The 22,035-nt window shown below is 44.5% G+C and overlaps 1 protein-coding gene across 2 annotated transcripts in view; it reads left to right on the forward strand.

Annotated features, from left to right (window-relative positions):
- Positions 1 to 22,035, forward strand: part of EFR3B (EFR3 homolog B) — a 614,353-nt gene that overhangs the window by 484,863 nt on the left and 107,455 nt on the right. For both annotated transcript variants that reach the window (XM_078649934.1, XM_078649935.1), the window contains exons 13-16: positions 3,227 to 3,399; positions 4,218 to 4,293; positions 8,068 to 8,229; positions 12,137 to 12,268. In XM_078649934.1, the coding sequence (XP_078506060.1) occupies positions 3,227 to 3,399; positions 4,218 to 4,293; positions 8,068 to 8,229; positions 12,137 to 12,268 (543 nt within the window). The remainder of the gene's footprint in view (positions 1 to 3,226; positions 3,400 to 4,217; positions 4,294 to 8,067; positions 8,230 to 12,136; positions 12,269 to 22,035) is intronic.

Genomic DNA, 22,035 nt, shown 5'->3' on the forward strand with positions numbered 1-22,035 from the left:
GGGGAGAGCCTTGGTTAGATCTATTCGCCACCGCAGAGAACGCGCAATGTCATCAGTTCTGCGCGTTGGAATTTCCAAGGCGGCACTCGCTTTTCGTCGCGAGTGGAGTTGCGGTCTGTTGTACGCCTTTCCGCCTATACCACTTCTGCCCAGAGTGCTGAAGAAGATCAAGCGCGACCGGGCCCAAGTCATCCTTGTGGCTCCGGACTGGGCACGAAGGTACTGGTATCCAGAGCTACTCAGTATGTCAGTCGATCCCCCGGTTCGTCTGCCTCTTCAGGAGGACCTTCTGTCGCAGCAGCAGGGGACGGTCCTCCACCCGAACCTGTCCAGTCTCCACCTCCATGCTTGGAGATTGAGCGGCGACAGTTGAGGCCATTTGACTTGCCTCCTGAAGTCTGTAACATCATTCTGGCAGCCAGGCGTCCCTCCACAAAGTCGGTATACGCCTGCAGGTGGAACAGATTTGTGGCATGGTGCACAGCAAAGGCTGTGGATCCACTTTCTGCCCCTCTTTCTTAGGTTCTTCTCTTCCTTCTTTCTCTTGCCCAGCAGGGCTCTGCTCTGGGCACTATCAAGGGCTACCTTTCTGCCCTTTCAGCCTTTCTCAGGCTACCTGATCAGCCTTCTTTGTTCAAGTCCCCTATTGTTAACAGATTTCTTAAGGGCATCACTCACACGTTTCCTCCTGTTCCGTTTGTGATGCCTCAGTGGGACTTGAACCTGGTTTTAACATTCCTGATGTGCGCTCCCTTTGAGCCACTTCACAACTGTCCTCTTCGCCTTCTGACGTTGAAGACTGCTTTCCTGGTTGCCATCACCTCTGCCAGGAGAGTGAGTGAGCTCCAGGCTCTTTCTTATACTCCACCTTTCCTTCTGTCCATCCGGACAAAGTGGTGCTTCGTACCAAACCTTCTTTCCTGCCCAAGGTTGTCACGGCCTTTCACATCGGGCAGTCTATCACCTTGCCAACCTTCTTCCCGCCACCGCATCCCTCTAAAGAGGAAGAGCGGCTCCACCGTCTGGACCCAAAACGTACGCTCTCATTCTATTTGGATCGCACACTCCAGTTCCGGGTGGATGACCAACTCTTTGTTGGTTACGTGGGCGCTAAGAAGGGGAAAGCGGTGCACAAGAGGACCATCTCCCGGTGGATCATCCTGTGTATCCAGGCTTGCTACTCCTTGGCTAGGAAGGAGCCCCCGGTAGGACTGCGGGCTCATTCTACCCGAGTGACGGCGACCACCACTGCCCTGGGCAGAGGTGTGCCCTTACAAGACATCTGTCAGGCAGCTACGTGGGCATTGCTGCACACGTTTGCGAGACACTACTGCCTGGACAGCCAAGTCCGGAGGGATGGCTTCTTTGGCCGTTCCGTCCTCCAGGACTTTCTGGTGTGATTATTGGTTCGCAGACCCACCACCGGGGTTGGTATTGCTGGGGTATCTATTCTAAGGTAAGGAATCTAATACTAACGTGTCTCTTTCAGATGCACAAGTTACTACTTGTGTAACGATATATCTGTAAGAGACATTAGTTAGTATTAGATTCCTTACCGACCCACCCATCCTCCCCGTTCTGCAAACCAATATCTAGGGTTAGGGTTGTCCCCTTCAGGGCCCTAGTTTCAATGGCACCAGTGTTGGTTTTTAACATGGCTCTGCGTTTCTGGCGCGGAAAAGCTGTGTCTAAGAACTGACGTCAGCACGCGGAGGCGGCGTCTAAGTACTCCGACGAGGTCATCACGGCGCCCACGACGCCGACGACGGACGCGGAGCCGCAGACGACGCCTACCGACGCGCAAGGGTACTGCTACGCAAACATTTCCGGATCCAGTCTGACGCCTGGGGATATTCTAAGGTAAGGAATCTAATACTAACGTGTCTCTTTCAGATATCCATTTTCAGTTACCTCAAGCCCTCATGATGCCAAATAATATTGACTTTTATGTTATGTGTTATATGTAACAATTTATATATAAATAGATGGGTGGGATATATTGAGAGGCGAGGTAGAAAGAGTAAGGTAAGTTAAAGAGAGATACAGGTGTAGATGGTTAGAAAGGTGGGGTAATGAAAGAAGTTTAGAGAGATGTAAAGCAGAGAGAGTGTTGATGTAGAGAGGGGGAAATGAAAAGACAGGAATAGAAAGAAAGATGAGGCAAAGAGAATAATGAGGAAGGGAGAACGGTCTCTTACAGATATATCGTTACACAAGTAGTAACTTGTGCAATAAATGTAAAGTTTCTGAGCAAAAAGTTAAAAAATGTCTTGCTCGGAGCCCTACAAATCCATAAGATGGCACAATGTTAACAGCTAGTTTTTCACTACCCTACACTTCACAACCTTGTCATTGAATATGCAAAATACATATGTGGAGTCTGATATGTAAAGGGTATTTGATAGATGGAGCTGCTGTGACTAGCCTGGATTTTGTACTCCAATAGGTTTCCTCCTTAAAGGAAGACCACGCGGAAGTAATAACACATACTTGGGAAGAGTGGACTTCTTGCTACACATAATACATTGTCCCTTTTTAGCCAGTATAAGACATAAAAAAGAACTCTCTACCAACATATTTCGCTTGCAAGGCAATCTAGATGTATAGATGTACCTCACAAACGTCTCAATGAGTAGGTAACTGTCAGTGTTGTACAGCTCAAGCGCATCCCCTGTCAGAGTCAAGGTTATATTGTTTAGCAGCATTTTTCCTCAAAGTACTGTTTGGATCTGTGAATTGAAATATCTTGATATAGCTTACATTTGTTATATCAAAAGAATACCAATGAAATAACGTGTCCAGCATTTTAATCAATCAATAAATCGATGTCCCTTTCAATCAGTGCTCACTACTGTGACAAGGCGGCACTAAATGATATTTCTTTGAATTCCCTTATGGAAATGGTAGTGGAATTAAAAATAGCCTCAAAGTGACCTGCAGCCCTGCCAGATTACAGGAGCATGGAGTCGCAGCTTGTTTATACACTGGCTGTAGGATTGCGTATACACTGCATTTGTAACCTATCGCAATAATATTATGAAACTGCACAGATTGTTTTCTACTTTGAAATATAATGTTTATTTGTTTAACCCTGTGCAATTCTTTCAGATTTTATGGTATAAATTACTACATTGTCATCTAAACTGCTCAGTGTATTTCCATATTTGTTATATTTGCATGCATACCTCATTTGATGCCTTCTTCTTCCACCTTACAAAACCTGCAGGTCTCAATAGGATTTCAGTGCAATAATTTGCTTTCAGCCCTGCCCAGCTCCTTCCTTGACCCGCTGCTCTGTGTGTCACTCATGGAAGATGGTGAGATCCGCCTCTTTGTCTTGGAGATCCTCATCAGCCTTATGGATCGCCATGGAAACAGGCACAAATTCTCAACCATCAGGTATTGCTTCATTAGATTTGAGTTGTTGACATTGTTTTCTCCTTCCAGCAACTTAGCTCTTCTTCTTCTTTGTCTACATTGAGATCCATAAACACTGGTCTTTGGAAAATAATATTACTTTAGTGCAAAATGTTTTCTGCTTGTCAATGAGTCAAATTAATTGAATGGTGATTTGTGATGAACATTGTTGCTCCATGGGCTTATGTGGCTCAAAGATCTATTAAGGCAATATATGTGAATAAAGCATTGTACTATATGTTATAAGGCTCACACTGAGAGAATCCTATACATGATACAGTACTAGGTGGTATATCATTGAGTGTTACCCACCTATTATCTACTGTTAAAATCGTGTTTGTATAATAATGGCAGTTAATTTCCATGATCCAGCCGTCCAATGGTCCAGTACATCCTTTCTGAATATACAGAGGAATTGGAAAATAAATCATCATGCTCTTAATGTGCTGGTACCAAGACACTTAGTGGATGGGGTAAGAAATATCAGCAACCTCCCCATTCAGACTTTTTAGGTCCAACTATCTTCAGTGCAGAAAAATTCCCTCTATCGAAAGCACATGAGCTCTCTGCTGTAGAGGCTTTTGATGAAGGTGGTTTCGGGTAACATCAAGACAATGGCCATATGCGTGAAGTGTCTTTCCAGGGACACTCTGGACTTTCTTGAGATTTGCTTCATTGTGCAGAAAATGTGTTAATGCAAAGGAAAATAGAGTTGTGCGTTAGAGACAAGAGACAATGTCGTACATCAGAAAGAATGAGTCAACATGTTTAAACCACCCCCTCTCTTTTTTTGTGTTTAGTACAATTAGCGACATATCAGTTCTGAAGCTGAAGGTCGACAAGTGTTCCCGCCAAGATACTCTCTTCATGAAAAAGGTATGACGTGCTAGGTTGCTGATCAAGTTCTATCTGTCCTTGCAACTAAAAAGTTATTTTACTTTACCTCTCAAATGGATGGATGTAATTGTTATGATTTCCACTTTCCTGCCACCCAGTTTGAAGGAAGGTTAAAGAAAAATGGCTTCTGCTAGTAGGTTTTTTTCCTGAAGACACCAAGAGACACAAAACCTTCTCTGGTGCATCCACTGACTGGCATTCCTGCATAATACAGCTTTCAATGAGAATTCAGTTTATGGAAATTGCACTATGCCACACAATTGTTACCGGAAGATGCATTTCATGTAAAACTTAATAAAGAACATTACCTATTGCATTAACTTCCTTATAGCTATAATTATTGTCATAGATGAAGCGTATAGCGAGGACCGCCTGCTCAGGAAAGGGATTGATTCTGAGCTTATATACAACTCATTTATCATCCAGCTAAAGTTTGATCCTCATTCAGAATTATAGTCCCCATATTTCTTCGGAATGTTTTCTGGGTCATTGACAGCCCTCCCTGCTATAAACTACAGGCGAACCTCCTATTTGTTTAATTCTGGGTCATTGAGCCAGGCTAGATTGTAAGAAGGTGTCCTCTCTGCCCTTGTTAGACCTTTTGAACTCCTCCTCTGAGAACAGAGAAAGAAGCAGTCATTCCCTCTATTCCAGTTGCACTTCAGCTCACGATCTCTTCTTCAATTTACATGGGTCAAAGCTGGTGGTGCTGATAGTAATTTGCAGCCATCCCTCTGCCTATAGGTTGGTCCTCATAGGAAGCGGTCTTTGGGATTCTCCCATTTTCCTATAGGTTGAGTGCTCTTTTCCCCTTTCTCTCAATCAGCCCCCCTTATCAGCAAACTGGCGCCCTCCTCTAGTCTCTTGGTATAGTGGCATCTTGTTTGACTGGAGACTCTGGGACACCAGGTAAGTGTTGTTTCCCCTTACCATGGTCCCTAGTAGGGATTCTTCTCTTCCTTCCCCATTTTGACTTTCTTCAGTGCCAAATGAGGTCACCACCCCTCCTGCAGGAGTCCGTTGCAACTACATCCTCTCTGCCTGCCTGTTTAACTCCTTCAACAGTGCCCTGATTCTGACGCCTTCAATTAAGAGCATCAGTTTGGAGTATCCTCCTTGCCTGCCCGCTATATAAGCATTCCTTTTTTCCTGTTTCGAGAATCCACTGCTATTCTGGTACAGAATGTGCCTAATGTGATCACGCTTCCCAGAGTCAAAACATCCACTTCCATTCTATTTTGCTCTGTCATTTGGAGACATGGAGCTGTAACGTAGGTATTTCGATATTGAACAAATTTAGTAATATAAGGCTCCATTTGCTTTTTGGATTTGTCTGCATGAGGGTTCTAGACAGCTCTGCCAATCATAGTTTATTTTCCTTCAGTTGGAAGTTATATTCTACCCCTGCTATGTGCTTGTGTAGAAATAAAATAGCGGGAGAAAACATACATCAAAACGTTATAGTAGTCTTTCACCATAACCCTTGCTTTAGTATCCTCATTTTGAACAAAATGCTTTTCCTGGGGAATGCCAGAATACCCTTTCGCTGCCTATTCCCTACACCACTAGTTTTAGGCTTAGAGACACATGCATCAAGGTAGACTTTTGCGATTCCTTAATTGAGAATATTAAGGAATCACAATTATGGAATCGCAAAAGCCTGTGCATGTAGGAATCGCTAAAAAAATAGGGATTCCTAAATATTCCTTAATTGTGACTCGCAAATTGTGACTCTCAATTAAGGAATGGCTTCCCATTCATTCCTATGGGCCTACTGGCCCATAGGAATGAATGGGAATTGCATGCGCAATTTGCAAGTACCCAATAGGTACTCGCAAATTGCGCATGCAATTTCAAGAGTGTCAAAACGACACGCTGTTGCACCCCTGAAATTGTTATGTGAATACATGTTGCGCACACATATGCCCGAAGGGCATGTGTGTGTAACCAGGTATTTGTAAATTACCATCAAGTTCAAATTAATTGTAATCTGCTACCCCTATTTGCGAAATCGCTATTTTGCGATTTCGTCTTGCAATGCATTTAGGGAGTTGCAATTAAGTAATTTCTATTTTTGCAATACTTGAATTGCGATTTTTGTATTTGGGATGATGCATCCCAAATGCAAAAATACCGGTCGCAAAGCGGCAGATTCTGAGAATCTGCCCGTTTGCATCCGTTTTTTTTTTTTGATGCATGTGGTTCATAGTTTGTTAAACAGTACCAAATAGCATTGACATCCCGAGCAGCCATCTTTCTGCAGCAGTCACAACATTCGAACAGCTCAGCCATACTTATTGAAATGTACCGGAGTCAAACAAGAACAATTAACCTTAGAAGCTACTTGATAGAACACTGCTCTGTATTGGGATTTACAGCCATGGACACCTGCTACAGAGTTGAGCAGGTCTACTTTAGAATAATAGACCCAAGCAGGCAGACTGCATCTGCTACATTGTATGTAGATGCAGCGTTTACAGTTAAGTGTTTTGTACTTGTTGTGTGTCTGAAAGGTTGATGGTTCGCTGGAAGATTGCACTAGTTGAATCCTCTGAGGAAAGTCGAGTAGGTTGATGATCTGATCTCAATGTCTTTGGAAGCCTTTAGTGTTTGTAAAAATATTTTCGGAGATGTTCACTAAGCCAATCGAGGAATAATTCCCAACAGGGTCGGATTGGGATTGAAAATCGGCCCAGGCACACAAAAATAATAGGCCCCAATTTGCATAATGCCTTTCCTCAAATCACTGATTCAGTGTAATTACATTAAAAAGGGGGGCTTAAAAAAATGCACGCATTAGTTTACACTAGTGAAACAAAACACACCTGAAAAGAAGTGAGGCCACTTCTACTGAGGCCCCCTGCCCCGCTCAGGATGTGCATACATTAATGGGCCGGCCAGTGAGAAAAGGGAGTGACACCTCTGCCTGTTGCTAAACCGGGGTGGGGGACCGGCGGTGTTGGTGGCGGGGAGTGGTAATGAGCGCCCATCAGCCTGAAGAAAGGCCACTCAGACACCCACTGGGCCTCTGGCTGGATTCGGAAAATAAAGACACCGTCCAAATCGGCCACAGGCTGCTCAAAAAAGTAGCCCACAGCAGGGACTCAGACACCGGCCCCTCGGGCATTGCCCGAATGCCCACGTTACCAATCCGAGGCTGATTCCCAACATATTAGTCTACTGAAGAACCAATGCAGAAAACTCTTCTAGTCTGAATTGAAAGTAAATGGTTGTCACTAGCAGTCACAACCAGTTCATAAATATTGCTTGTTGCAAGAAGAGACACTGACCTTTTGTATAAAGGCGTAACATGTTGCACCGTGCCGCTCAATTGTAACACAGTTGTAGTGAATGTGAGAATTTCCTCATGCTTATGACAAAGTTCTGTCTTTAGGTATTTTTTTTTTTTTTTAGAGTTTTATATAGCGCGAACTAGACCCGAACCGAATCAGGTATCAGAGCGCTTTACATATTTTTCCAGTTACGTTACATGAGGACACACTTTCATTTTAGGCACGGGGAGATTAAGTGATTTGCCCTGAATCACAGGAGATTTTGGCGTCGTTACCGAGACACGAACCCAGATCCCCAGGTCCGAGGTCGAGCGCCTTAGCCGTTAGGCCAACTCCTCTCCTCTGTTCATTGCGTGAATGAAGATGTATTGTAATAAAAAACATAAATAGATGGTTGCATCATTTTACGTTTTCCCCATTTAATGTCTTGTTCATCTAAATTCTTGTCTTTCTCGTGCAGCATTCTCAGCAGTTGTATCGGCACATTTACTTGAGTTGTAACGAGAGGACCAACATTCATCCACATTATGAGGCCATTTACGGAATGCTGGCTATGATCAGCATAGAACTGGCCAACGAGGAGGTGGTGGTGGACCTCATAAGACTGGTATTAGCAGTGCAGGTACGACTGGGAAATGGGGTTTGTGGAGGAATTGTTTTGTGATATTTTTTTTGTACAATTCTCTGACTTAGTGCAAAATATCAAAGCAAGGAATTCCTATTGTTTTACATATCTTATCCTGCTCCCCCTGTCCCCACAGTTATTATTTTTCTGGACGGTGGGGGATTGCTGTGTTTTATGATTCATTTTGGAGGTCTGTCAAACAACCCCAAAGTCCTTTGATAAGTTTAAACACTACAATCTTCTTTTTGTCAAATCAGCTTAAGTTTAAACACTACAATCTGCTTTCTGTCAGATCAGTCTCAAAGCATGGGACTGACCGGCCATAGTTGACAGCTAAGGGATCGGTAGTGCACCGTAAATATGACATGGTTATTCCATAAGTTGTGAAGTGGTCACTACCAGTACAGAGGCTCCATTTGTGATCAAGAAGTGAGAATCTGCATTATTTGCTTCAGCTGGAAAATATTGCTTTTGGAGACTGTAGAATTGTTCTGGTTTAGGGCCTGATCTGCATCCAGGTGATTGTCAGGCATTCGCCCTAGCGGTAAGTTTGTCCGTTTCAGTCATTAGATTTCATTTTAAAAAGTTTCCCGGGATCCAGCAGAGAGCAGTAACTTTATGTTGCTGATATCAACTACAGATTTTTTTCGAGCTCAAAATGAGCTCTCAGCATATATGAGAAGTTTCACTGCATCAGTCTGAACCAAATCGATATGGTTGGTAGTGAAAATAAATGCAAAGACGAAGGAACTTGCTGATCTTTGCAGAGCCCCCAATCATTGTAAACTTTGTAGGTAATCTAAGTATGAGTTGAGTCAATGAGGGCCAGTGCAGCTCAGAACCATACCTCAAACTGAGGAAGTCGCCTCATGTTTGCGCCAAGGCTAAAAAAAGTATGACAACTGAGGAGCTGCTCGAGGAGTTAGGAATACAAATATCTTTGACATGATATGTGGGGCTCTACAGCTTTGGAGGAGCTATGTGCTTTATAGGCATGGGAGTCTTGTGCAAAGCTGAATCCTCCTTCTTTTAGGGATACCCTCCATCTCAGAAGTTACAAGGCAATGGGATGCTTGAAGGTCCCTAGCACTATGTGATCTTAGCATGCGGTTGCTATGTGTATGATATCGAACACTATCTGGAGGTTTGAAGCGGAAGGTGCTATCCCCAGCTGCCTAAGTGAGGTTGGCTATATTTTTTCAAAAGACAGATAGAAAAACAACCAAGGTGCAATAATAATCCAGCTGTGCTGTTTCTAGCAAAGTTCTTTTTACCCAGCCACCATTCTCATGTAAGGCCTCATTATGGACCGTTGTAAATCAGTGTTTGCAACCAAATCATAATTTAATGTAATGCGCTAATTATGGCAAACAACAGGTTTTTCCTGACATGACTTCTGCCACGTAAAAACTGGTAGAAGCTGTGCAGGCATAGACCGCATGATTCAGAGTTTTACACCTTTGAATGGGTAAAAAACTCACAGCAATTACTTTTTCTAGATGAATGAATCAGGTTTTATTCATAAGAGGACTAATACATCAATAGCACCTTAAAGGATTAAATTGGAAGAACACGTTTCTTCAGGCATTAAAGTGCACTGCTTGGTACATCCTAAGTTCACATTTTGAGTGACTTTACAGAAGAATGAGTTTAGTTGCTGTGTTTGGGTTCTACATAGTTGCTGTAAATCCCTCCTTTGTGAAAATGGATAGCATCCCGCTGCCCCAGTGGTGAGGTCTGTACGAAATGAATTAAGATAATGAACATTTACGTCATTTTGTCAATAAGAGGCTGGTATTATGGAATCTAGGCTTTTCATCTAGAGAAGCAACCCTTTGCAAGTGAGTTAATTCAAGTAATTTTGCATAATAAATTGATCCTTCTCCAGAATGGATTGTGTGGCTTGCTGGCTATGATGCAGGGTCTTTGAATATAGATACCATGAAATGTGACCTTAAGAGCTTGTTTAGGGGGGTAACAAGGCAGCTCTGGCAGGCAGTGCATGTTTGTTCTATGCAATCGCTTCAATCCCTGATAAACTGGTCTAGAAGGGAATGCCACGGTCAAAATGTTGAAGATCTTATGAGAAGTCAATTTGAAAATACCATGTACCATCAGATCAGTCTCTAACCTAAAAATGAAAATGAAAAGGGGGAAGGCACTAGAATGACAGCCAAATGGTGCAAATACCGTATCATATGCAGAATGTAGACAAGAGCAACTGAAAAGTAAATGTTGAAATATTTTCCTCTTTCAGAATTTGAGCCTGTGGCAAAGAAGTTAAAAAAGTAGGGTAGCCTGTGAAAATTACGAAAATTACAGCTACGAAAATCTGAGGCTCTGAGGTTCCTTCAGGAAGGTTCTAAGGGGTGAGGCACTTCTGATTGGCTGATGTCTAAGTGCGGTCTCTTTTACAAAAAGAGGGTGATATGCTACAAAAGGGAATGAGGCCTAGGCCTTTTTCCTTTATCTTTTGTACCTACAGCTATGGTATTTTTGTTACCGAGACTCCCATTCCGACGACGGGGAATGATACAAAAGCATGGGAATCTATGAAAGTTACCAATACTGGGGAACCAAAGTTACAGGTAAGTAACTTGTTTTCTTCTCTTGAATATTCTGCAGAACAGTAACTGGTGTACTTCATGACATCTGTAGGCATGGCTTCCTTCATTGCCTTTCCTAGTTTGAGACTCCGCATGTCCACAAGGTGCTAACCTTCTCTTTGTGTGAAGTTTTACTTACTCCCTGATTTTAACTACCGACTGTGCTCACTTTCTATTTAGTAAGTAAATGGACAATCAAACTGGGGTCAGAAAGTGCCAACATTCAATCCATTTAGTAAAATGGGCTATATAAATTCAATACATGCAATGGAACATCACTGTTATTTCTTTTGTATTATTATCTAAACGGTTTATTTATATTTTAGTAGAAACTTAGCAGAAATTATATTCTCTTAATCAGTAGCAGGATAGTTGCAAGGCACTCTAATTAACTAATAATTATTGAACAATCCGACAAAATTCATATCACCTCTATTCGTATTCTATTATTGTACCCATTCTATTTTTGTGTACCTCCATTTCCAGTCCCCAGCTCCACACACATGTAATTCAATTGGTTGATCGAGACATAAACTGTACAAAAATTACATGAACGTCCACAGATTACATTTTTGCAGTAATCTCATCATACATCAAAGCAAAGGCCAAGAGAAGTGCACGTTGGGATGAGCTAAGAGATTGACCTTTCTGCTAAACTGAAAGTTGTATTTGTATTTTTGACACTTATTGTCCAGTTTCACAACCTGTTGACCCATTTGGCACCTAGCCTCCAGTATACATTAATCATAGGTTAGAGGCTCTATTATCATAGAACTGTACAAATATCAGTTTTGATTGATGAGATTCAAATGCCACACAAGTTATTTTCAGATTGTATTTAATGAAGACTGAGTATACTTTGTTGCCCATTGTCCTGCTTTTCATAAAATATATCATAAAGCCATAACTACATTCATATTTTGCACTGGAAAGACACAGAGGGAACTGATACTAGTATAGAAGTGCAGAGTGTGTGATAATAGTATAGAAATTAACAGCCTTTAGTACCCATGCTCCTAACCTCTTATTTTTTCATCCTCGATAAAATAATTAGTCGCTATCCATGTTTTTCCCCCGTAGTGGTTTCCTATTTTACAGAATGTAAAGATTTTGGTTTGAATGAAACTGAGGAAGAATGCTGCATAAGATTCGAATTGAACTCCTATTTCCTAGTTTTGTTTGCATTGCTTGGTGGATTTTGATGGATGTTTTTAGCCCGTGTATCTGTCCACTGTTAGATTTTTTTGTTGGTTTTGTGTATTGCAATACAATATATGTTGCTTTGTTATGTTTTATAGGAACTAGCCCTGACCAATGAAGACAATCTTCCTGTGTATAACCGCTGTGCCCTTTATGCCATCTCTGCTGCCTATTTGAATGTGATCAGCCAGCTCACCACTGTACCTGCCTTCTGTCAGCATGTTCACGAGGTTTGTGTCTAGTGCTGCTCATGTTTTTTCACGATGCATGCAATGTTGGGGTCCGTGTTCTTGGTGAAGCCTGGGAGTTGATTACTGTAGAAGGTAAAATAGAGCCCGAACACAATATACCTGCTGTGACTGTAACTGTAACCTGAGGGTCTAATGTGGAATAAAGCTATTACGTCATACCTGAGTGACTCTAGATTCTTGTATGAAAACATTGCCCTAGAAACTACCACTATCCGGTGACAAGTTGTTAAAAATAATTTAGGTGGAGCTGATTCAGGACTCTGGGAACAGTTTGTAGTTTTTTCTGACAGAGCAGGTGACGTTACTAAAGATGTGGCTTGGGAAAAAATAGAAATAGTCTGGGGCGCCACCCACCCTCAAATCCACCTGCAAATGGTGTCAGCATGGCTGCTGGACAAGAGGAGCCCAGTGCGTGATTGGGCTAGGACCACAAGGAGTGGACAGAAAGCCATCTAAGTGGAGTTAAAACTGTGGTGGTGCCTCTCATTGGAGAGTCCAAAGCATATTGGCTGTAATATGAGACAGTAAGAATAAGCAGCACAGGGACACCATGAGCAATTAACCAAGGTGTTGAGCTACTTCATGAAAGGAATACATCCTGACTGATCATAAGAAATAAAAAACAGTGGTCAGTGCATATTTGGGCGACCAATGGGTGAGCAACGGGACTCCTCTAATTCCAGTAATGACAGATTAGGAGGATCAAGAACTGCCATTAACTTGAAAGAGACCATCGTTAAATGTACAGGGAGACCAATGGGAGGAAATCCTTTTCTTCCTTAGGCCATCTGTCACCAGCGTGTCAACTGGCTAGTGGAGGGAAACTGGTCACAAAACTAGTTTAGTGTAGCTGAAGATGAAAGGACTGCTTATTTCACTAACCACACCTCTGGCAGGTACACAATCTCTCTTCAGGGGTGGAAATATTCTGCTATGTTCAATTTGCCTCAGGATAGTTCCCTGTAGGATAGTTTGCAGTATGGCAAGCTTGGTGTGTTGCAAAAGTGGGAAGGTTTGCCCTTGGAATTGTATCCCTCATTGGTTAGAGAGTGACCACGACTCACCCCCACCCACAGGATCACTGGCTAATTAATTCTACAGAAGTGGCACCTCACCCAGAACTAATGAGAACACTCTCTGGATATGTGGGAGGCCAGAAAAGGACTGGACCTGCTGTTTGAGGCCTGTGTGGAGACCTGAATGGCTGGATAAGCGCTCACTTGAGCTAAGAAGTGGACTCAAGGGACCAGTTGGCTGATCTTCTGTGTGGCTACAGGGATGCAGTAAGCTGCAGGAGACCTTTTTCTTAAAGTGCCAAGCTGACAAGTAGCAGGTGGAACTGTACTGGACCCTGCTGGTAGCCTGTGGTGAAGTTAGTCCTTGCCTCAAAGGGCTGTCCCTAGGGTCTTTGGAGCCTCCGAAGTGGTCAAGAGCAGCTGCTTCAGAAACTCTGAAAACCTGGGACAAAGTATATTTTTTGGACTGCCAATTCCTCTGGAACGTCAGCAGGGCTCATGTCAAAGGAGTTTGTTTTTGTAGTAATTTAGTCTGAGACAGCTTCAAACTTACCATCCTGGAGGATTTTGAGCTCCATAAAAAAGAGTAAATCCAAAGGTAGAAATCTTGATCCGGGTGAAGGTGTGAAATATATCAGCGCTATGATTGGACTTTGACGGACACAAAATTTCTCTCACCCTGTGTTTTCCCCTCAAAAAAGAGTTCCCTCTATCCTGACCAGTGGATGTAACGCTCTACCAACCCCGGTAGACAAGATACGTATAAATTTGGTGTGATTTTCAAGTGTGAGCTCTTAATAACACCTTCACCCCTGCAGATAAAAATGATCTCCCTGCATTCTGCTATTTATTTTTGCTGAAAAGAGCCTTGCCCATGCTCTATTGCCCTAATTAAATGACCATAATCTTTGCAATGGTCATGTTGAGCTTTGCAATAGGTAATACACTGGTCTCCCAACTCCATCTCCATCAAAACTGCTTCAATTCAGAACTAACTGCTTACAAGGGATTTGTTTCAATGTACACAGTTGAACAATTTGAAATGTTACAGCAATATTAGTTAGTACCAGCCAGTAACTTGCAGTTAAGCAATCAAAAGTTCAATCAGTTCATTTAAATCACAATAAATGTACCAGAGATACTCTTTGGACGGGTGTGAGTTTTTCAAGATACAAACTTTTTTTAATGTGAACTAGAAAGGGTAAAAATACTAGAACAATACACAATGACCGAGGTTCACAGATGATATGCTAAAACGTATACCTCCGGGTCATTAGTGTAGGCATCTATTCCAAACAGATACATAAATGGAAAAATGAGCCTGATCGATACAGACATCAATTACTATGGGAAAATAAATCACTGAGGAAATGAGTGGTTTATTTTCCCATTTGACACAAATCCCATGTAGGCACAGTTACCCATCAATAGATATATTACCCAAGCCTCCAAGGGTTTATTGGGTCCCCCACTTTTTCTTGCTGTCAATTCAGAACTATGCAGCCACCTTCTGTTTGGTTTGAAATGGCATTACCTCGTAACACTAGCGCTTACAACCCTTCACTGTCTACAAGTAAAAGAAAGAGCATGCTTCAAGGCACTTGCACAAGACACTTCATGGCTGTGCACCAAACTGCCTGAAATATATGTGTGTTCCTTACCATATGACCAGCCTGAGGTATTCCTACTGGCCCTTGTTTTCTCAACCATTCGGGTACAGAAGACACTTCTATCAATCTCTTTGAATCCAAGACTCCTATCTACGGAATGCTCTTCCACTCCCGCTGAGTCTGGAAAATTACTACCTCAAAATCAAGAGATCCTTAAAGACTCACTGATTCTGTACATTAGGATAACCATACCCTTTCCTTGTTAGTTCTTCTCTATTTGAAACTGCCCCGCCCAGTCACATGCGTAAGGCTGACCTGCTTCTTCACAAAAGCACTCAGTACTGAAGCTATCAAGACTTTGCCTTCGCCTTGGTGGTAATTTTTGAATGGGGCTATCTCTACACACTGTCCATAGTACCTCAGAACAGATGGCTTCCCACTGCGTATTCTAGCACATATATTATAAAGCTACTGAAATGCCCTCCTATATGCACCTACACTTCTATAACATCCTGCGCCACTAATATGTTTTCTTGCAGCTATATTACAAAGCTACTGAAGCCGGGCCCTTCTATATAGCTCTTCCCCCACAGTGTTCTCAGGCCCCAAATGTGTGGTTAGCAGTTCTTTATGAAAACCTTCCAAAAGATAACAAGATAAAATGAAAACATATTACCCTATTTTTTCTTACTGGCCCTCCTTTTTGTCCTTCTTTAAGGACCCATTTGTTACTGATGGAGGAGTAGGTTCCTAAATTTAGTCAAACGAGTGACTATGCCTGAATTCTGTCCCCTGGTTGGAAGCAAATGGGCACACTTTTTAATTGCTTTTGCTTTTCGGCTGCTTATAAAGAACTAGAGTCTTCTCCTCTGCTATTACTTAAAAGTAACCAACCTGAAGTTTGCTATACACATACAAAGTCATACCTTCACTTCTCCCTCTTCGGTTCATCTAACATTTATTTCCCTCCCAAAACGTTGACAGCACCTTTACTTAGGTTTTATTTACTGAGTTACATCATCACTTCCTCATAGTCAGTCAACTTTTAAGGTAAGTTTAATTTACTATTAGTATTACAAAAACCTACAACTGTTTAATTCTGATAGATATATCTGCCAGTGGATTCCTCACCTTGTGAATATCCCCCTTGCGTCAGCAACATTCGGAAATTCTTTTCGTAGCTTCGCGCCGACATGGACTTGGACATCGACTCCACTGACGTCACCGACGCCCATAATAGGCCAACGCCGGCGTGATGACATCAGTTCCCTTTTTTCCACGTCGTCGACGCTAACGGTTTTGGGGAATCTTGGTAGCTTTCTAGTGACTTTGTTGGTATTTCCTTAGTCTTTCTGCTTCTTTGTTTCGTGACGATGTCGTTAAGGAAGACTGGCTTCAAGCCCTGCAGGGAATGCAGGAAAATGATGTCCATCACGGACCCGAACGAGGACTGTTTATGGTGCTTAAGCTCTGACCATGATGTGGATGATTGTTCATCTTGTCGAAAGATGAACCCGAAGGCCCTGTGAGAAAGAGAAACCAAGCTCTTGGTGGCGAAGTTGAAGGCTGACAAAGGTAGGAAGTCTTCACGGTCTCGTTCGAGAAGGGCGAGGTCGAAGTCAAGATCCAGATCTCGAGAGGGGTCGACCTCGAAGTCCTCTACGGATCATGCTTCGAAGTCAAGAAAGAAGCATAAGAAGAGGAGACATGAGTCCCGACGTCACTCGGGAAAGGAGTCGGTCTTGATCGAAGTCGCCTAAGAAGGTTCGATCGAAGGTGATCCCTCCGCAGGAAGCTTCGAATCAGGAAGGTGAGGCTTCGCCTTCGGAGTCGCAGGTGCAGTCGCCGGCTCCGGCTTCCAATCCGTATCCGGCGCCGTCCACGGCCCGAGAGGAAGAAGAAGTTCCGGTGGAAGGGGAATCTGTGTCTGTGGAGGAGCCGGATTCGTTCCCACCTCAAGTCCAGCCTGAGTGTGTTCAGACACCTTTTCCTGCCCCAGGCCAAGACCCATCAGCGTTTCTGAACGCTATGTATGGCATCTTTTCGAGGGCTTGGTACCCCTCTGGAGCACCTTCGGGTCCCATGGGTCCACTGGCCTTCAATTTGGGGGTACCACGCTCCGATGCCCCGGCTCCATTTATGCCGTTTATGCCTGCCCGACGCCGCCACGGCAATACATGGCCCCGCCGAGGTCGTCGACGCCGGTCCCGGCGTCGCCCGCTCCAGGTCGACCTCGAGTACAACCCACTGGACCATCGGATTCAGTACCGACGTCTGTTCCGGCTCCATCGGAGTCGTTGGTGGATCCAGTGGAGAGGCGTGTTAAGGAGAGGTCCAGGAGGGAGGTACAACGCCTTTTGGAGGAGCAGAGATATATTGACTCTCGTCCTGATGTGGAGGAATGTGAGCTAGAAGAAGACTGCTTTGAAGTCCTAGCAGATGCTAGTGGCCTGGATTTTTCCCCGGAATGGGAGTTACCATCAGGTTCTGATGTGCCTTCCAAGGACGTCCAGCCTTATCTTGTGGTAATGAGGAAGGCTGTGGTACTTCTTAATTTGACTTTGCCAACAGTTGAATTTAAGTCTAATCTTCTTACTGAGGTCCTACACTCTCCTAGTTCGGTGGTGGAACCGTTGCTTCCGTTTAATGAGACTTTAACAGAGCCCATTATGGAGGTGTGGAAAAAGCCTCTAACTGCTCCGGCTGTTTCCAAAAGTGTGGCAAGACGATACAGGGTTGCACCAGAAGACCCTGCCTTTTTAACATCTCATCCTTCTCCTGAGAGCCTGGTCATTCAGGGGGCATGTTCAAAGAAGTCTTTGAGTGCGTTTCCCCAAGTACCTGGGGATAAGGAGGCTAAGAAGCAGGATCAGGTGGTCAAAAAGACTTTCTCCTCGGCAAGTATGGCATTGAAGTCCACTAATGCCACTTGTCTTATGGGGAGATATGTGCATGCACTTATGGATTCATTGCGTTCTTTGGCCCCTAAGATCCCTGATGGAAGTAGGGGTGATTTTGAGGAAGTTTTGTCTGACGCTCAAGCAGCGGCACACCAAGTAATACACAGCGGATTGGACACTGCTGATTCCGTGGCTCGCATCATGGGCACTGCGGTTGCCACGAGAAGATCAGCTTGGTTAAAATCATCTGACTTTTCCGCAGATGTTCAAGCAGCTTTATTGGATCTGCCATTCGATGGTGTTGGTCTCTTTGGCAAAAAGGCCGATACTGCCTTAGAGAGGTTTAAGGACAGTAGAGCTACTGACAAATCCTTAGGACTCCAGATCAGGGGTTCTTCGGCCAGGAGATTCAGAGGTTTTGGTCGCTCTTCCTTTCGCAATTATCGACAAGGTCAGCAGCAGCAACAAAAACAGCAGCAGCAGAATCCCTTGTACAGATCTTACAGGGGAAAGCAAAGAGCTCGTCCTCGTGGACGTCAGGCCTCTTCCTCCTTCACCTCCTCCAACCCCCCAGCCACAGAAAAGCAGCCCTAGATCCGCCATTCAGGATCATGCGGGTCCGGTGAGGGGTCGGCTTACCCACTTTCTACGGGATTGGGAATCGGTTACATCAGATCTTTGGGTTCTCAATCTCGTAGAAAATGGGTATGCCCTTCCCTTTCGGGAATTTCCTCCCAATTACCCTCCTTGCCAAGGTTATTGCACGGAGGAACATCTGTTGCTTCTACAGGAGGAAGTACAGACTCTATTAAGAAAGGGTGCGATAGAGGTGGTCCCAGAGCAGGAAAGGGGTCAGGGATGCTACTCCCGGTATTTCCCGATTCCCAAGAAGGATGGCAGACTTCGTCCAATCCTGGATCTCAGGATCTTGAATCTCTATCTAAAACAAGAGAAATTCAAGATGCTCACCCTTGCTCAGGTTCTTCAAGCGCTGCTGGAAGAAGACTGGATGGTGTCGCTCGACTTGCAGGATGCGTATTTTCACATCCCAATCCTGAAGTCGCACAGGAAGTATCTCCGTTTTACGGTGGGGTCGCAACACTTTCAGTTTGAGGTCCTGCCTTTTGGAATTACTACTGTGCCTCGATTCTTTACCAAGGTGATGGCGGTGGTGGCAGCACATCTCAGAAGGTCAGGGATTCCAGTATTCCCCTATTTGGACGACTGGCTGATCAAAGCAGAGTCGTCAGAGAGGGTGCTCCAACTTCTGCAAGAGACAACCCAGTTGTTGTACAGGTTGGGTTTTTCGATAAATGTACCCAAGTCTCACCTGGTGCCCTCCCAGCGCATCCTGTTAATAGGTGCTGTACTGGACACAACTGTATGCCGTGCATTCCCTCCTCCTCAAAGGATTCGCGACATTCAGGAAATGATTCCTTTATTTTACAATGGAACGGTCGTTCCAGTCCTGAAGGTCCTTCGCCTGCTCGGTCTGATGGCTTCATGCATTCTGTTGGTCAACCATGCACGCTGGCACATGAGGGCACTCCAGTGGTGCCTCCGCAGGCAGTGGTATCAGCACAACGGAGATCTCAGGGAGTCAGTGAGGATCTCCAGAGAAGCTGCAGCGGATCTGACTTGGTGGGGCGTGGAAGGCAACCTGTCTCAGGGGAAGCCTTTTCATCTGCCTCCTCCGGTGACCACAGTAATAACGGATGCATCCACTCTAGGGTGGGGTGCTCATCTGGGGGACCTGGAGGTCAAGGGTCTTTGGTCTCCAGAGGAAAGGTTGCTTCATATTAACCTTCTGGAATTGCGGGCGATACGTTTGGCGCTCAAGGCCTTCCTCCCTTCCCTTCGCGGTCGGTCAGTCCAAGTCCTGACGGACAACACGACCGCGATGTGGTATATCAACAAGCAGGGAGGAGTGGGGTCGCAGTGTCTCAGCAGGGAGGCTCTGCGACTCTGGTCCTGGGTTCAGGACCATCAGATTTGTCTAATGGCAAATCATCTGGCCGGGGTTCTTAACGTTCGTGCGGACGTTCTCAGTCCAGAGGTAGTTCACTACAGCTTTCAGATGTGGGAAACTCCTCGGGTGGACCTGTTTGCCACTCACGAGAATGCTCACTGCCCGTCTTTTTGCAGTCTCCAGTATCCGATGCAAGGAGCCTTGGGGGATGCGTTTCAGTTGAGTTGGGGAAGACAACTCCTTTACGCGTTTCCTCCCATACCTTTGATTCCTCGGGTTCTGAGGAAGATTCGCCAAGACCAGGCCCAAGTCATATTGGTCGCCCCGGATTGGCCAAGAAGGGTGTGGTACACAGATCTTCTCCACCTCTCCTCTCACCCGCTGCTCCGTCTCCCTCACAGGGCAGACCTCCTCTCTCAGATGGAGGGGCAGGTTCTACACCCCCACCTCCAGACATTACACCTTCATGCCTGGAGATTGAACGGGGCAACCTGAACTCCTTTTCTCTCCCACACGATGTGGTGGATGTCATTCTTTCAGCTAGACGTGTCTCCACTAAGTCCATTTATTCATACAGATGGTCTAGATTTGTCACCTGGTGTGGAGAGAAATCTGTAGACCCTTTGAAAGCCCATTTATCTGATATTCTCCAGTTTGCTCTCTCTTTGGCGCAGCAAGGGCTTGCTGTTGCCACAGTCAAGGGTTATCTCTCTGCTTTGTCGGCGTTTCTATGTTTTCCGGACCAGCCGTCTCTTTTCAAATCTCCTGTAGTTTTAAGATTTTTGAAGGGTCTCACTAATAAATTCCCTCCTACTCCCTTTATTGTGCCTCAATGGGACTTGAATCTTGTCTTAACATACTTGATGGGTGCTCCCTTTGAGCCCTTACACAAGTGTCCTATGAGGCTTTTGACTTTTAAGACAGTCTTCCTGGTTGCAATTACCTCGGCAAGGAGGGTAAATGAGCTTCAGGCTCTTAGTTCCAAGCCCCCATTCTTGACCATTCATGCTGAACGAATGGTTCTTAGGACCAGGGCTGCTTTTCTCCCTAAGGTGGTGACTCCCTTCCGCCTAGGACAATCCATCAATCAATCAATCAATCAATCATTGACACTTATAGAGCGCGCTACCTACCCGTAGGGTCTCTCAAGTCTCCATCACCCTCCCTACCTTTTATCCTCCACCACACCCTTCCAAGGATGAGGAGAGGTTACACCGTCTGGACCCTAGGAGGGCGGTGAGCTTTTACCTGGACAGAACTAAAGACTGTCGAGTGGATGACCAGCTCTTCATTGGGTTTGCTGGCTGCAAAAAAGGAAGAGCAGTTCATAACATCCTCTGTATAAAGATCTGCTACTCTTTGGCCGGTAAGGAACCTCCAGAGGGTATAAGGGCTCATTCTACAAGAGCTAAGTCGTCAACCTCAGCTTTGTCTAGAGGTGTTCCTGTAGAGGATATTTGTAGGGCCGCAACTTGGTCCTCCCTCCACACTTTTGCGAAGCATTACTGCTTTGATACCGAGGTGAGGAGGGATGGCCACTTTGCGCGTTCTGTCCTCCAGGATTTTCTGGTATAGAAGAGTGGACTCCCTCCTCCGGGAGTGGGGACTGCTGTGGAACTCTATTCACAAGGTGAGGAATCCACTGGCAGATGTATCTATCAGAAGAACAAGTTACTTACCTTCGGTAACGCTTTTTCTGGTAGATACAGTATCTGCCTGTGGATTCCTCACTGACCCACCCGCCTCCGCGTTGTTCACTCTTCTATACCAGAGTTTCTGTGCTGTATTTGTTTTATGCTCAAGGAAAATGTGTTATTTCAAATGTTTTCTTACATTTGCTTCACACTTTGTGTGTTACCTTGACTATTGTGTACTGTGTATACTATGTATATATATGCTGTCATTGGTCCGTCCGTGTGCCTCGAAGGCACGGAAAAAAGGGCGGAACTGATGTCATCACGCCGGCGTGGGCCTATTATGGGCGTCAGTGGAGTCGCGTGCGATGCCGTGCCTCTATGACGTCCAAGTCCACGTCGGCAGGAAGCTACGAAAAGAATTTCCGTATGTTGCTGACGCAAGGGGGATATTCACAAGGTGAGGAATCCACAGGCAGATACTGTATCTACCTGAAAAAGCGTTACCGAAGGTAAGTAACTTGTTCTTTAGGATTAGGTTTCTTATTATTTTAATTAATTAAAAAGTATTCAATGAAATTTAAGAATTTGGGTTAGTGCTATAATAAAATCATATT

The sequence above is a fragment of the Lissotriton helveticus genome, chromosome 6 (assembly GCF_964261635.1).
Source record: "Lissotriton helveticus chromosome 6, aLisHel1.1, whole genome shotgun sequence".
In the NCBI taxonomy this organism is placed as follows: Eukaryota; Metazoa; Chordata; class Amphibia; order Caudata; family Salamandridae; genus Lissotriton; species Lissotriton helveticus.